The sequence below is a fragment of the Hemiscyllium ocellatum genome, chromosome 8 (genome assembly GCF_020745735.1).
Source record: "Hemiscyllium ocellatum isolate sHemOce1 chromosome 8, sHemOce1.pat.X.cur, whole genome shotgun sequence".
Taxonomy (NCBI): Eukaryota; Metazoa; Chordata; class Chondrichthyes; order Orectolobiformes; family Hemiscylliidae; genus Hemiscyllium; species Hemiscyllium ocellatum.
In genome coordinates this window covers 86515224-86530578 of record NC_083408.1, presented here as the reverse complement: position 1 = coordinate 86530578, position 15355 = coordinate 86515224, and the positions used below count along the sequence as shown (strand labels likewise).

General features: G+C 39.3%; 1 protein-coding gene across 1 annotated transcript in view; it reads right to left on the bottom strand.

Annotated features, from left to right (window-relative positions):
* The window catches only part of lrrc9 (leucine rich repeat containing 9), a 220808-nt gene that overhangs the window by 100902 nt on the left and 104551 nt on the right, over positions 1–15355 (bottom strand). Inside the window, exons 16-17 of the mRNA XM_060828987.1 lie at positions 10978–11193; positions 3688–3807 (exon numbers count right to left, since the gene is read on the bottom strand). Of these exons, the coding sequence (XP_060684970.1) occupies positions 3688–3807; positions 10978–11193 (336 nt within the window). The remainder of the gene's footprint in view (positions 1–3687; positions 3808–10977; positions 11194–15355) is intronic.

The window sequence follows — 15355 nt, the reverse complement described above, 5'->3', positions numbered from 1 at the left end:
AAACAGATGCAACATGACTTGTCAACTTTTAGATTCAATGCCCTGACCAATGAAGACAAGCACACCATACACATCTTTACCCACCTTATCCACTTGTATTGCTCCTTTCAGGGGGCTATGGACTTGCACCCCAAGCCCCCTCTGTATATCAGTGCTAAGGGCTCAACCATTTTTTGTATATTTTCCTCTTGCAATAGATCTCCTAAGATGCATCACTTCACACCTGTCTGTATTAAACTCCACTTCCTATTTCTCCATCCAACTTTTTACTGGTCTATATCTTGCTGTCTAGAACAGGAGCAAGGATGTTGTTGGAGTTATACAGGGCCTTGGTGAGGGCACCCGAGAATAATGTGTGCAATTTTGGTCTCCTTTTCTGAGGAAAGATGCTCATGCTCTCTCTCTCTCTCTCTCTCGTGCAGTGAAGGTTTACCAGGCTGATTCAGAGGATAGAGAGACTGACGCATGAGGAGAGATTGACTAGGCCTAGGTTAGGTCTAGATTATATTTGCTGGCGTTCAGACAAAGGAGGGGGGAATCTCAGAGACTTATAAAATTCTAACAGAACTAGGTAGGGTGGATGTAGGGAGGATGTTCCTAATGTTGGGTGTGTCCAGAACTAGGGGTCACAGTCTGAGGATTTGGGATGGACCATTTAGGATGGAGATGAGGGGGCATTTCTTCACTCAAAGAGTAGTGAGCCTGTGGAATTCATTATCCACTTATATTGCCACAGGAAATAGTTGATGCCAAAACATTGAATATATTCAAGAGGCAGCTAGATATACCACTTAGGGTGTATGGGATCAAAGGTTATGGGGAGAAAGCAGGATTAGACTATTGAGTTAGATGATCAGCCATGATTGTGATGAATAGCGGAGCAGGCTCAAAGGGCTGGTTTGGCCTCCTCCTGCTCCTATTTTCTATGTATCCTTTGATCACCTTCCTGACTATCCACAACTCCAACTTTAATTTTGGCTGAAAACTTATTAATTAAACTACCTACATTTTCATCCAAATCATTTCGGTATATATTATATATCGATATACATATCACAAGCAACAGACATCCCAGCACTAATCCCTGTGGAATACCACTGGTCATAGACCTTCAGTTAGGAAAACACCCTTCCACTGCCACCCTCTGTCTTATAAGACCAACCCAATGTTGTGTCCAATTTGCCAACGTACTGTTGATCCTATATGACAATCTTCTGGGCCAGCCTACCATGAGGCACCTTGTCAAACAATATCCACTGGCCTACCCCTCAATCATCTTTGTTACGTTCTCAAAAGACACCATCAAGTTTGAGACAAGATCTCCCTGGCATTAAGTATGCTTTCCCAAATAAGACCATTAATTTTCCAAACGACTGATATTATACCCAATGCCTTCTTGATATCATATGGAATGAATAAAACTGATTGAAGACCATCTGTGTTTTTGGGGACTTCAAGAGGAGCAGAAACTGTTCATTCACTTGGCATATTTGGCTGGACACTCTTGAAAATCATTCAGTCTTGGCTTTTGTACTGATGTACTAAATTATCTCATCATCGAGGACGAAGATATTTATGGAAATTTTCTCTGCTACTAGTTATTACAATTACCTGTCAAGATTTACAACTGGATGTGGCAGGACCACAGGTCCGATCCATTGCTTTTGGAATCACTTAACTCCATATATTGTATGATGCTTCTGTGTGTGGCATGCGTGTTTTGTAGTATTAGTAAACTTTAGGCCTGATGATTAGAAACTTGGCCAAAGAAGTAGGTTGTTGTGAATGTCAAAAAATGTTAACTCTGCATTCTATCCATAAATGCTACCAGACCTGCTTAGTTTCTCCAGCAATTTCTGTTTTCGTTTCGATAAAAATATGGTGAGGTTAATGCAAAAACTTCCAGAGCCTAAACCTAGACCATAAAAGGAATGGTTGCTAATGCAATGCCTACGAGGCCAGACTTGGAGGAGTAAAGAGATATTGGAGGGTTATAGAAGATAAGAGATAGGATGGGATGAGGCTGGATATTAAATTGAAAAACAGTCAAAAATTTTAAAATCAAATGCTGGACCAGGAGAACATGCAGGACAGTGAACACAGGGAGGATAGTTAAGTAGGACAAAGTTAGGAAATAGGCATCTTGTTTTGGTAAGTTCAAGTATATGAAAGTTGCAAGATTGGGAGGTCAGCGAGCATTACATTGAAATCGTCACATCTAGTAGTAACAAAGATATGGGTAAGGGTTTAGAGATAAATATAGTCATTTATTTATTAGCATACATACGGATGCTAGGATAAAAGGGGATCACAGAAAGGATGAAGAATTCTCTTTAGCAGGATGGAGTAAGCCAGAAGTCATAATACATGCCACCAATCACGTTTTCAGATTCTCAGGAGTTGGGGTTGAGAAAAGTACAATTTTGGAGAAACGAATCTCTGGACTAATCCTACTGAAACTACGTATTGCAAACAGAAATAGATGGCAGGATGCAAGTTGCAGGAGGGCGTGCTTAAGATTCTTCAGACATTGGAATCAGTTCTGGGTCAGGAAGCATTTATTCAAAAAAGAAAGGTTGCACTCCAAGTCTTGGACAACTTTCATTAATGCTGGAGAAGGGAAACTAAACTGGAAGAGGTGATGAGAGCCAACATATAAAAGTGGGAAAGAGGAATGAGGTACATTAAGTACTGGATGGTAACAGAAAGGAAACAGTCCGATAATAAATAGGAACAGACTAAGAAGGATTAATAAAGTTGCTATCGTCTCAGAGGGCCAAAGGGCTGCTTTCTTATTAGAAAGAGATGACTGATGGCGAATTTGAACTGAGGGTCACTATACTTTGAGTAAGGGATAAGTTTGAGAAGAAGGGATCTTCATGGTAACCTGATTTAAAAATAGTAAGAACTTTAATATTCAAAGATCCAAAGTACTCAGAAAGAATAGGTAAGGAAAATACAGAGGGGAGATAGCAGAATAGAACGGGGAGGATATTGGTCCAGATCTTCTGTGGTACGATAATCATCGGATTGCCATTCTGCACAAACGTCGCCTTGCCTCAACATTACTTCACACTTGTTGCATAGTCTTCTGAACCTAGTTTCTCCAAAGAATTGGGAACAAACAGGGCAGAGCAGCATGCCTTCTTTTTCTTTCTTTAGAGCTCCATATTTGGAATTTAAAGTGAAAAGTAAACTATGCATCAGATCTTACCAAAGGTTTTGCAAGACAGCCAAACAGAAAGACAAAGTATTATATTGTTCAGTTCAGTCACAGTTGTTTGAATAACAGTTAAAGAGGTTTGTGCTTCCATTATGCTTTCTAAAATGTTGTGTGGCCAACCTCAATAGTTGACACTTAAATAACTTGTTTTCTTTATGCAATACAAAAACACATGCACTACCCCCTTCACCGTGTCAAGCTGTTTATTCACTGTGTTACTGAAATCAGTGTCTTATCAACTGCTGGACAATGTGTTGGCCTAAAGTGATCATGTAATCAAATATGAATGGGGAACTTGTCAATCCTCGCCCTACTTGGTTGTTAACACTGATTTTGCCCTACCACTACAGGCGTAAAGAAACAGAAAAATTTCCATATTGCCACCAATACCTTCAAGCATCAGATTGCATAGCCATCGGTTCATTTCATCCTGAAAACAATTCGGACTTGGAAGTGGATCTTACCAGGTTTGAAAGGTCATTGAGCTGTGTGAGTTCATTAAAGCTGATAACTAGTTTCTGTAAATTTGAGAGTCTGGAGATACCTTTTAGCTTACGCAGACCATTTCCATGTAAGTTCAAAATCTGCATTGGACCAAACATAAATATACACAAAATACATTTCAAATTAAATCTCTCAGCATGAATTTATATCTATTTTGCATATTGTTCTCATGAAGTACAGATTCCTATGTTTTCATATACTGTCTCAAAAGATAACACTTTTTGTTACCATAGGATTATAATCTCCAGTAACTACTCAGATCATCATTTTAGAAGACAATATTTTCAACTGAATAGTTTTTATTGCAAATTTTGGAAACGTCTATACTACTGAGTTCTTTGAGGCAATGACGAGACAAGTTGATGAAGGTCGAGCAGTGGATGCAGTGTATATAGATTTCAGCAAGGCATTTGATAAGGTTCCCCACAATAGGCTCATTCAGGAAGTTAGGAAGTACGGGATACACGGAAATTTGGCTGTCTGGATACAAAATTGGCTAGCCAAAAGGAGGCAGCGAATAGTAGTGGATAGAAAGCATTCTGCCTGGAGGTCAGTGACCAGTGGTGACCCAAGAGATCTGTTCTTGGGTCTCTGCTCTTTGTGGTTTTTATAAATGACTTGTATGAAGAATAGGAAGGGTAGATTAGCAAGTCTGCCAATGACACAAAAGTCGGTGGTGTTTTAGATAATGTAGAGTGCTGTGGCAGTCTATATCAAGACATTGACAGGATGCAAAGCTGAGCTGAGAATTGGCAGATGGAGTTCAAACTGGATTCATTTTGGAATGTCAAATTTGAATGCTGAATACAGGGTTAAAGACAGGATTTTTGACAGTGTGGAGGAACAGCAGAGTCTTGGTTCACGTGCATACATCCCTCAAAGTTGCCACCCAAATTGCTGGGGTTAAGAAGTCGCATGGTGTTTTGGCTTTCATTAACGGGGGGATTGAGTTTAAGAGCCGTGAGGATTTGCTGCAGCTCTATTAAAACCCTGGTTAGACCACATGTAGAATATTGTGTCCAGGTCTGGTTGTCTTATTATATGAACGATAGAGATGCTTTAGAGAGAGAGCAAAGGAGATTTACCAGGATGCTGCCTGGATTGGAGGCATGTCTTAGGAACAGAGGTTGAATGAGCTAGGGCTTTTCACATTAAAGAGAAGGAGGAAGGGAGGTGACTTGTTAGAGGTGTACAAGGTAATAAAACACATAGATAGAGCAGATAGCCAGAGACTTTTCCAGGGGAGAAATAGCTGTCATGAGGGGTCATAATATTAAGGTGATTGGATGAAGGTAAAGGGGAGATGTCAGAGGTAGGATCTTTACACAGAGTGGTGGGTACGTGGAATTCACTGCCAGCAGTGGTAGTAGAGTCAGAAACATTAGGGACATTTAAGAAACTAATGAATAAGCACATGCACGGCATATCTGCAAGTTAGATTGATCTTAGATTAAGATAAATGCTCGGCACATCATGGGCTGAAGGGCTTGTACCGTGCTGTACTGTTCTATGTTGAACTAACATTATTTCAAAGTTATTAACACTCACTTTTCAATTGAATAAATTGTTTGTAATATGATAATTGAAAATAATTAAGAGTCACATAGGAATGGAATTGAAAAAAAAATTAATACAAATCATCACAAAGATTCTAATTTACATATTTTTCTTCAGTTTTTCTTGTTCCAGATTCTGCAAGAATAGCCCACACTGTCAAGAAATTCATGACAAGATGATGGAAGCTCCATTCTATGTGCTGTAATATTGTCTACTAACCCCTTTTAAAAGCGATCTCAACTAAAATCTACTGAAAATTCAAATTTATTACATCTACTGGTTCTCCCTTTCTTAGAATCATATGTACAGCATGGAAACAGACCCTTCGGTCCAACACATCCATGCTGAGCAGATATCCCAACCCAATCTAATTCCACCTGCCAGCACCTACCATATCCCTCCAAACCCTTCCTATTCATATACCCATCCAAATGCCTCTTAAATGTTGCAATTGTACCAGCCTCCACCACATCCTCTGGCAGCTCATTCCATACACATACCACCCTCTGCATGAAAGGGTTGTTGCTTAGGTCTCTTTTATAATCTTTCCACTCTCACCCTAAACCTATGTCCTCCAGTTCTGGACTCCCCAACACCAGGGAAAAGATTTTGTCTATTTATCCTATCCATGCTCCTCATAATTTTGTAAACCTCTATAAGGTCACCCCTCAGCCTCCAACGCTCCAGGGAAAACAGCCCCAGCTGTAGTGCAAATCCTCCAACCCTGGCAGCATCCTTGTAAATTTTTTCTGAACCCTTTCAAGTTTCACAACATCTTTCTGATAGGAAGGAGACCGGAACTGCACACAATATTCCAACAGTGGCCTAACCAATGTCCTGTACAGCTGCAACATGACCTCCCAACTCCTATACTCAATACTCTGACCAATAAAGGAAAGCATACCAAACGCCTTCTTCACTATCCTATCTACCTGCAACTCCACTTTCAAGGAGCTATGAACCTGCACTCCAAGGTCGCTTTGTTCAGCAACACTCCCTAGGACCTTACCATTAAGGTATACAAGTCCTGCTAAGATTTGCTTTCCCAAAATGCAGAGCCTCGCATTTATTTGAATTAAACTCCATCTGCCACTTCTCAGCCCATTGGTCCATCTGGTCAAGATCCTGCTGTAATCTGAGATAACTCTCTTTGCTGTCCACTACACCTCCATTTTTGGTGTCATCTGCAAATTTACTAACTGTACCTCTTATGCTTGCATCCAAATCATTTATGTAAATGACGAAAAGTAGAGGACCCAGCACCGATCCTTGTGGCACTCCACGGGTCACAGGCCTCTAGTCTGAAAAACAACCCTCCACCACCACCACCCTCTGTCTTCTACCTTTGAGTCAGTTGTGTGTTCAAATGGCTAGTTCTCCCTGTATTCTGTAAGATCTAACCTTGCTAATCAGTCTCTCATGAGGAACCTTGTATAACGCCTTACTGAAGTCCATATAGATCACATCTACCACTCTGACCTCAAAAAAATCTATCAAGTTTGTGAGACATGAGTTCCCACGCACAAAGCCATGTTGACTATCCCTAATCAGTCCTTGCCTTTCCAAATACATGTACATCCTGTCCCTCAGGATTCCCTCCAACAACTTGCCCACCACTGAGGTCAGGCTCACCGGTCTATAGTTCCCTGGCTTGTCTTTGCTACCTTTCTTAAACAGTGGCACCACGTTTGCCAACCTCCAGTCTTACGGCACCTCACCTGTGACTATCGATGATATAAATATCTCAGCAAGAAGTCCAGCAATCACTTCTCTAGCTTCCCATAGAGTTCTCAGGTCCTAGGGATTTATCCACCTTTACCCGTTTCAAGACATCCAGCACTTCCTCTATATCTGGACATTTTGCAAGATGTCACCATCTATTTCCCTACAGCCTATATCTTCCATAACCTTTTCCATAGTAAATACTGATACAAAATATTCATTTCGTATCTCCCCCAATTTCTGCGGCTCCACACAAAGGCTGCCTTGCTGATCTTTGAAGAGCCCTATTCTCTCCCCAGTTACCCTTTTGTCCTTAATATATTTGTAAAAACCTTTTGGATTCTCCTCAATTCTATTTGCCAATGATATCTCATGTCCCCTTTTTGCCCTCCTGATTTCCCTCTTAAGTATACTCCTACTTTTTTTATACTCTTCTAAGGATTCACTCGATCTATCCTGTCTATACCTGACTTATGCTTCCTTCTTTTTCTTAACCAAACCCTCAGTTTCTTTAGTCATCCAGCATTCCCTATAGTTAGCAGCCTTCCCTTTCACCCTGACAGAAATATACTTTCTCTGGATTCTTGTTATCTCATTTTTGAAGGCTTCCCATTTTCCAGCCGTCCCTTTATCTGCGAACATCTGCCTCCAATCAGCTTTTGAAAGTTCTTGCCTAATACCGTCAAAATTGGCCTTTCTCCAATTTAGAACTTTTAGATCTGGTCTATCCTTTTCCATCACTATTTTAAAATGAATAGAATTATGATCACTGGTCCCAAAGTGCTCCCCCACTGACACCTCAGTCACCTGCCCTGCCTTATTTCCCAAGAGTAGGTGAAGTTTTGCACCTTCTCTAGTAGGTACATCCACATACTGAATCAGAAAATTGTCTTGTATACTCTAAAGAAATTCCTCTCCATCTAAGCCTTTAACACTATGGCAGTTCCAGTCAATGTTTGGAAAGTTAAAATCCCCTGCCATAACTACCCTATTATTCTTACAGATAGCTGAGATCTCCTTACAAGTTTGTTTCTCAATTTCCCTCTATTAGGGGGTCTATAATACAATCCCAATAAGGTGATCATCCCTTTCTTATTTCTCAGTTCCACCCAAATAACTTCCCTGGATGTATTTCCAGGAATATCCTCCCTCAGCAAGCCAAGCACAGCTTACTCTACTATTTACATTCTCAAAAACTCCAGTAGATTTGTGAAGTGTGATTTGCCTATCATAAACTCATGCTGGCTTTGTCGAATTCCATTAATACTTTTCAAATATTTTGTTATTGCAGACTCCAATATTTTCCTCACTACTGATGTTAGAGCAACTGGTCTGTAATTCTCTTCCTACCTGCTTAAATGGTGGGATTATACTTGCTGAGCCCCACAATCTGTAGGAAATGCTCCAGAATCTACACAATTTTGGAAGTGACCACCGATACATCCAATATTTTTAGGACTACTATTTTTAGTATGTTGGGATGTAGATTATCAGGACCTTATGATTTGTCAGCCTTTAATCCCATTAATTTCCCAAGCACAATTTTTTTTTTACTAATACTGATCTGTTTAAATTTTGCTTTCTCACTAGACATTTTCCTTCCCCAATATTTCTGGGAGGTTATTTTGCCAACTTTTGTGAGGACAGAACCAAAATGCGTACACAATTCTTCTGCCATTTCTTTATTCCCCATTATAAATTCCCCACTTCTGACTGTAAAGGATCTATATTTATCTTTGCTAATCTTTTTCTATGTATTTGTAGAAGTATTTAAGTTTCTACATTCCCTACAATTTTAATGTAATGCTCTATTTCCCCTCTTTGGACCAAACATTTGCTTAATTCAAAAGTTCCCAATCCTTTGAGCTTGCTGCTTTCTCTGGTGATTTTATATCTCCTCTTTGAATCTAATACTATCCATAACTTAATTTATAAGTTATGGTTGAGCTACCTTTCCTCTTTAAATTTGTGCCAGACAAGGATAATTGATTCATGTAATTTATGCATACATTCATTCAACCTATATATATTTTGTTCCAGTTATGAAAAAAATGGGAGTTATTTTTACATCGTTTGTAGATTTCACACTCTAATATTTTTTATTAGCTTCAAAAATATTTGAAGAACTAGACTACTTTGAAAAAAGGCTCTGCAACAAAGCCATCAGATCATCATTGTCATTGTCATTGAAAGCTCAAGGATCCCAAGAGAAATTTACAAACCTGGGATACCAAAGCAAGCCAACAAACTCAATTATCTCATATAATATAGCATTAATAAAATCATGCATCTGGAATTCAAGAATGCCATGACGGTTCACACAAACAAAAAGAAAGGACAAAAATGTACATGTGACAAACACAGAGGAATGTCACAGCTCATGCTCACAGGCAAAGCAAATGTCCTGCCCAAAAGACTGCTAAACCTCAGAGGAGAAGTGCACTGCTGAAAGCCAAAGTGGGATTCAGCAAAGGCAGATGTACATGTGTCATGATCTTCATCTTTCACAAATAAAAGAAAACAAATGATCCTTCTGTGCCTTTGTCAGGTTGACAAAGGCCTCTGACAGTGAGATGGAAGACAAAATTGACAGAGCAAGCTTGACATTGTTGTTCTGTGCAAGAGGCTGTGGAGGAAACAAGATTTCCTTATTAGACTCAACTTACAACAAAACTTGATGTATACAAAGCTATGGTTATATATATCCGAGACCTGGACTACCCATTCCCAAGATATTAAGCAGCCCGACAATTTTGCATGAGATGCATTCAGATCAAATGAGAAACAAAGTATCCAACATTGAGATATGTCAAAGAAAAAAAAATGTCTGGAATTGAAGCATTCATTATCAGATGGAGTGGGCTCATAAAACATATGACGGATGATAAAATCCCTAAGGTGGTCATGCGTTCAATTCTTAAGTTTGGGCACAACTTTCAGTGATGTTAAGATTTAAGAACATCTTGAAGCCAAACTTTAAGAAATAGGACATGTCTATAATAGAGTGGGAGAATACACAAGAAAGAACAATGTGAAACAGTTGTTGTTGTTTCCTTCAACAGCAAAGAATATGGTAACAAAGGACGAAAGCCAAACTAGAAAAATTGGGCAAGACCATAATTTAAAAAAAGGCAACTCTTCCTTGCCTGCTCAATGGAATGCTTTCTAGCTCTGCAGTTGGGTTTTGCAACCACACTTAGAATACATAACCGAAGACCACAAGAAATTATGGTGAGTTGTGAACACAGCCCAGTCCATCACGAAACCAGCCTTCCTTCCACTGACTCAGTCTCACTTCCCGCTGCCTCGGGAAAGTGGGCAACATAATCAAAGACCCCTCCCACCCTGGTTACACTCTCTTCCACCCTCTATAAGGCAGAAGATACAAAAATTTGAAAACTAAATAGTTTCTTCCCTGCTGTTATCAGACATATGAGCAGAGCATTCATATTAAAGTTGATCGTTCTCTGAACCTTCTCTGTAGCTGTAACACTATATTCTGAATTCTGTTCTATCACCCTGTTGTACTTAAGTAAAGTATGATTTGTCTGACAGCACACAATACAATATTTTACACTGTATCTCAGTAAATGACAATAATAAGTCAAATCAAATCAAACTGATTATACATGCAACAAATAACCATTTATAGTAACAAAGGAAAGCCGACGACTTGCAACTAGCATTTAATCTTGGTTCTTTTAAGTCAAGAACAAAATCATCATCATTGGATAAATTTCCTTTATAGGAAACAAACTATATGGATAATATATCAAATTAAATATCTTCACTGTAATAGCAGCTTAAAATGGTAATGCCAATCATGACTTGGTTTTACAGTTGGAAGAGTTTGAAAATGTTTCAAATGTGAAGAATGATGAGCATCCTTAGGGCAATCTCTGACAGTTAGTGAGATAAGCAAATTGCCTTCACTAAGCATCTTTTTTTACATGTACATGACTGGAACTTACTGTGATTTGACTCAATATTGAAGCTCCAGAAGCAGAAAGTAAAGTCATCTCCTCCAGATTTGGAATTTTATGACTTTGCGTCACAATTGGATCCATTTTTAACACTTCTTCGTCAAATGCCATGGCTCGCTGTATGATCAATATTTCTGCTTTACTCTGCTTCCTTGGATGTATTTTGTTTTCAGAAGAAGCAGAATAAAATGACTGCCCATCATTCTAAATAAATTCAATTCGGAAAAAAAAACGATTAAGTACATTCATTGTAAACTTTGAAAATGCTATCTTTGTTTTTATTATATTTTCCTACTTCCCTCCATTATTGACCAAACTTGAAATGAAAGAATGGCTGAATCTGTTATTTGTACCGTGAGCTACAATGCACAGTCAGAGTTATAACAAATATAACATACAAAATATATTACTGCAAGTTAAATACAAGAAATGCCATAAGTCCATCCACTCGTTTCAATTATTAATATTGGTTACCAATCTCTTGAGTAAGGACTTGGGTCTTTTTTCTTAAGATCTATGTATTGATCAAGTGTTTATTTTAATTTTAAGATTTTTAATCAGGTATATCTACTACTATATTTTGCCATTATCTTGAATTCACTTGTTTCAACGATATCTCCACATACTGAAAGTGGAAACTGAACTCTGAGGAGGCATGCACTCTGTGTACAAGTTAAGACTTTAGAAAAGGGCTCCAGAAAGATAAAATAAATATAGCTGAAAATTAAATATTAAAATTGTTATTTATCTATTGGCTTATTTGAAGTCTATATGAAGTTATAACTTCCAATAAATCCAAGTTGAATTTAAAAAGGGGTGAATGGCCTATAATGTTCTTTTTCCACCCATGAGGGAAGAATGAAGGTTACAGTAGATATCTCACATTAACTGTAAAGTCTCCTACCTTCCTGCAGGGACAGACTCTCAGCTCTAAAACTACATAACATGGTTACTTCTTGTACAAGATAAACAATTTTACATCATAGACGGGGTAGACCAGAACACATCATGGTATCGTAAGCACGAATAACAGGTGTTGGGCAAAAGGCTGAACACTAACATCAAAACTTGAATTTTCCTTTTGAGGTTGGAAAACAAAAGCTGAAACTGTGTTCAGGTAATTTTCCATTGAAGATGGCAAGCAGGCTCTCTTGGTTGGAGGGCTAATTGGAAACCTTGCTGTTTGAGACAAGGAGCAGGGTGCTATGGAAGGTAACAGAAAGGGTGCTTCTTTCCAACTTCTTAAAGTGTTTAATTTAAAAATGACATTCTCATTAGCCACCGTGATGCTGCAATAGAGATTTCCTCTAAAGGGCAAGTTGGCTCCAGCAGCCAAGAAGGAATGCCTCCAGAAGAAAACTTTTCACAGCAGCCTTAGGAAATACATTTCAACACCAAAATATGAAAGAGATGCTAGGTTAGATTATCAAAAACATAACCAAAGAGGCAGGTTTTAAAAAGTCTTTTTTTACTATTCAGATGGGACGTGGACACCATTGGTTGGGCCAGTATTTTTTGCCAAATCCTATTTGCCTTTGAATAGATCATGGTGAGTTGCCTTCTTGAACTGGTAGACCCACAATGCCATGAGGGAGCGAATTCAATGACATTGATCCAATGCCAGTAAAGGAATGGTGATATGAGAACAAATTACAGTTGGCGATGTTCCCATGTACATGCTACCTATATCCTTCTAAATGGAAGTGGTTAGAAGTTTGGAAGGTGCTGTCTATGGATCTTTGATGAATTTCTGTAGAGATACAGGCTGCCATCTAAGCATTGGTGGCAGAGTGACTGAATGTGGAGGAAATGTGGACTGAATGAGTATTGCCTGGAGTGATGTTTCACCTCCCCTAACCCAGCTGTTATTTTCCTACCTCCAGAAACTTAAACTGGTCTCCATCAATGTGGAATACTAGAGAATAAATGGAAAATAGTATCTGCTATAACTGGACTATATTTGGCCCCTAAAAAGCCTAATCGTAAACCCTACCAACATCTATCCTGATTTGGCAAAAATAGTCTGGCTAAGTGCTGTTAATCTTTGGCTTTCATTATAGTAATCGTATTATTTCCACAGTAATGAAGCAGGCCATTTGGCCTATCAAGTCCACACCGATCCTCTGAAGAGTATTCCACTCATTTCCAATGGCTAATCCACCTAACCTGCACATCCCTCGAAATTTAGCCTGGCCAATCCACCTAACCTGCACATCCCTGGAAATTTAGCCTGGACAATCCACCCAACCTGCACATCTTTGGACTGTGGAGGAAACTGCAGCACCTGGAGGAAAACCATGCACATGTGGTGAGAACATGAAATTGCTACACAGACAGTTGCCCCAGGCTGGATTCAAGCCCAGGTCCTGGTGCTGTGAGGGAACAGTACTAACCACGGAGCCTGCTTTGGACCAAAACTCCAGCTCATGGCTTCAACCCAATACAGGGTTAACGGTAGAGTTCTTAGTCAGGTGGAGGAACAGAGGGATCTTGGGGTCTATGTACATAGATCTTTGAAAGTTGCCACTCAGGTGAATAGAGCTTGTAAGAAGGCCTATGGTGTATTAGCGTTCATTAGCAGAGGGATTGAATTCAAGAGTCGTGAAGTGATGTTGCAGCTGTACAGGACTTTGGTTAGGCCACATTTGGAGTACTGTGTGCAGTTCTGGTCGCCTCACTTTAGGAAAGATGTGGAAGCTTTGGAGAGGGTGCAGAGAAGATTTACCAGGATGTTGCCTGGAATGGAGAATAGGTCGTACGAGGACAGGTTGAGAGTTCTCGGCCTTTTCTCGTTGGAACGGCGAAGGATGAGGGGTGACTTGATAGAGGTTTATAAGATGATCAGAGGAATAGATAGAGTAGACAGTCAGAAGGTTAAAAAGATTACTGCACTTTTGGGAATGTATCTTTAAACTATAATTAAAACGTGGTCATGTGACCCATTCTTCAGTCTACCTAACAACAGGCCTGAGGTATCTGGCTGATAAAATTAAAGAGAAGCTTGGGTTGTTTTGTCAGGAAAAAGATTTATGGTATTATACTTAGAGACAATGGCAACAGTTTTGAGAAGATTTGTAGCTCAGGTTGAGGTTCTGAATGTAGGTTTGATTACTGAGCTGGAAGGCTCATTTTCAGATGTTTCGTCACCGTACTAGGTAACATCTTCAGTGGCCTCAGGCAAAGCACTGCTGATAGTTCCTGCTTGCTATTTATATGTTTGGGTGGTGTCATTTCCTGTGGTGAAGTCACTTCCTGTTATTTTTCTCAGAAGGTAGTAGATGGGGTCTAACTCGATGTGTTTGTTGAGAGTTCTGGTTGGAATGCTATGCTTCTAGGAATTCTCGTGCGTGTCTTTGTTTGGCTTGTCCTAGGATGGATGTATTGACCCTCCTTATCTGTATGTAAGGATACTAGTGAGAGGGGGTTATTTCTTTTTGTGGCTAATTGGTGTTCATGTATCTTCGTGCCAGTTTTCTGCCTATTTGTTCAATGTAGTGTTTGTTACAGTCCTTGCGCAGTATTTTGTAAATGACATTAATTTTGCTTGTTGGTTGTATAGGGTCTTTCAAGTTCATTAGCTGCTGTTTTAGTGTGTTGGTGGGTGTATGGGCTACCACGATGCCACGGGGTCTGAGTGTACCTAAGATAGAGATAGATAAGTTCTTGATTAGTAATGGGAATGAAGGTTATAGGGAAAAACAGGAGAATAAAGTTGAGAAATAGATCAGGAATGACTGAATGGCAGAGCAGACTCCATGGGCCAGATGACCTCATTCTGGTCCTATTTCTAATGGTCTTGTGATTAAAAGTCTTACCATGTCACTCTATCATTTTTCAACTAGACGTTCAAATCTTTTTTAAAAACTTCCTAGTCTCTACAATATAGATGGCAGAAGTGTGTTTGATCTGAAGTTTACCAAAGGTTAGTCAGGGAGGCCAGTCAAGTGTGTCAAGATTAGAGGTAACAAAGCTAACAAATAAGAACTGGATGTAGGTTTTCTAGTTGAGCTTAAGGTTCGTTTTCAGACGTTTCATCACCATACCAAGAAACATAATCAGTGAGCGTCCGGATGAATAAAGAACTTCAACAGCAGATGATCTGAAGCAGAAACAGAATTAAGTGATGCCAAGAGGTAAAAGTAGACATTCATAGTGATAATACAGATAAATGGTTAAAAGGGGAAGGTAACATAGTGGATACATGAAGTAGCAGGTTAAAGGCTTGGATTAATGATCCAGAGACACATACCATATTATGGCAACTTGGAAATTTAAATTGTGTGTAACAAGTGTCGGAACAAACTATTGGCATAGTTGAACACCATAGGGGAAAGCAAGGACTGCAGATGGAATCAAGAGTATGGTG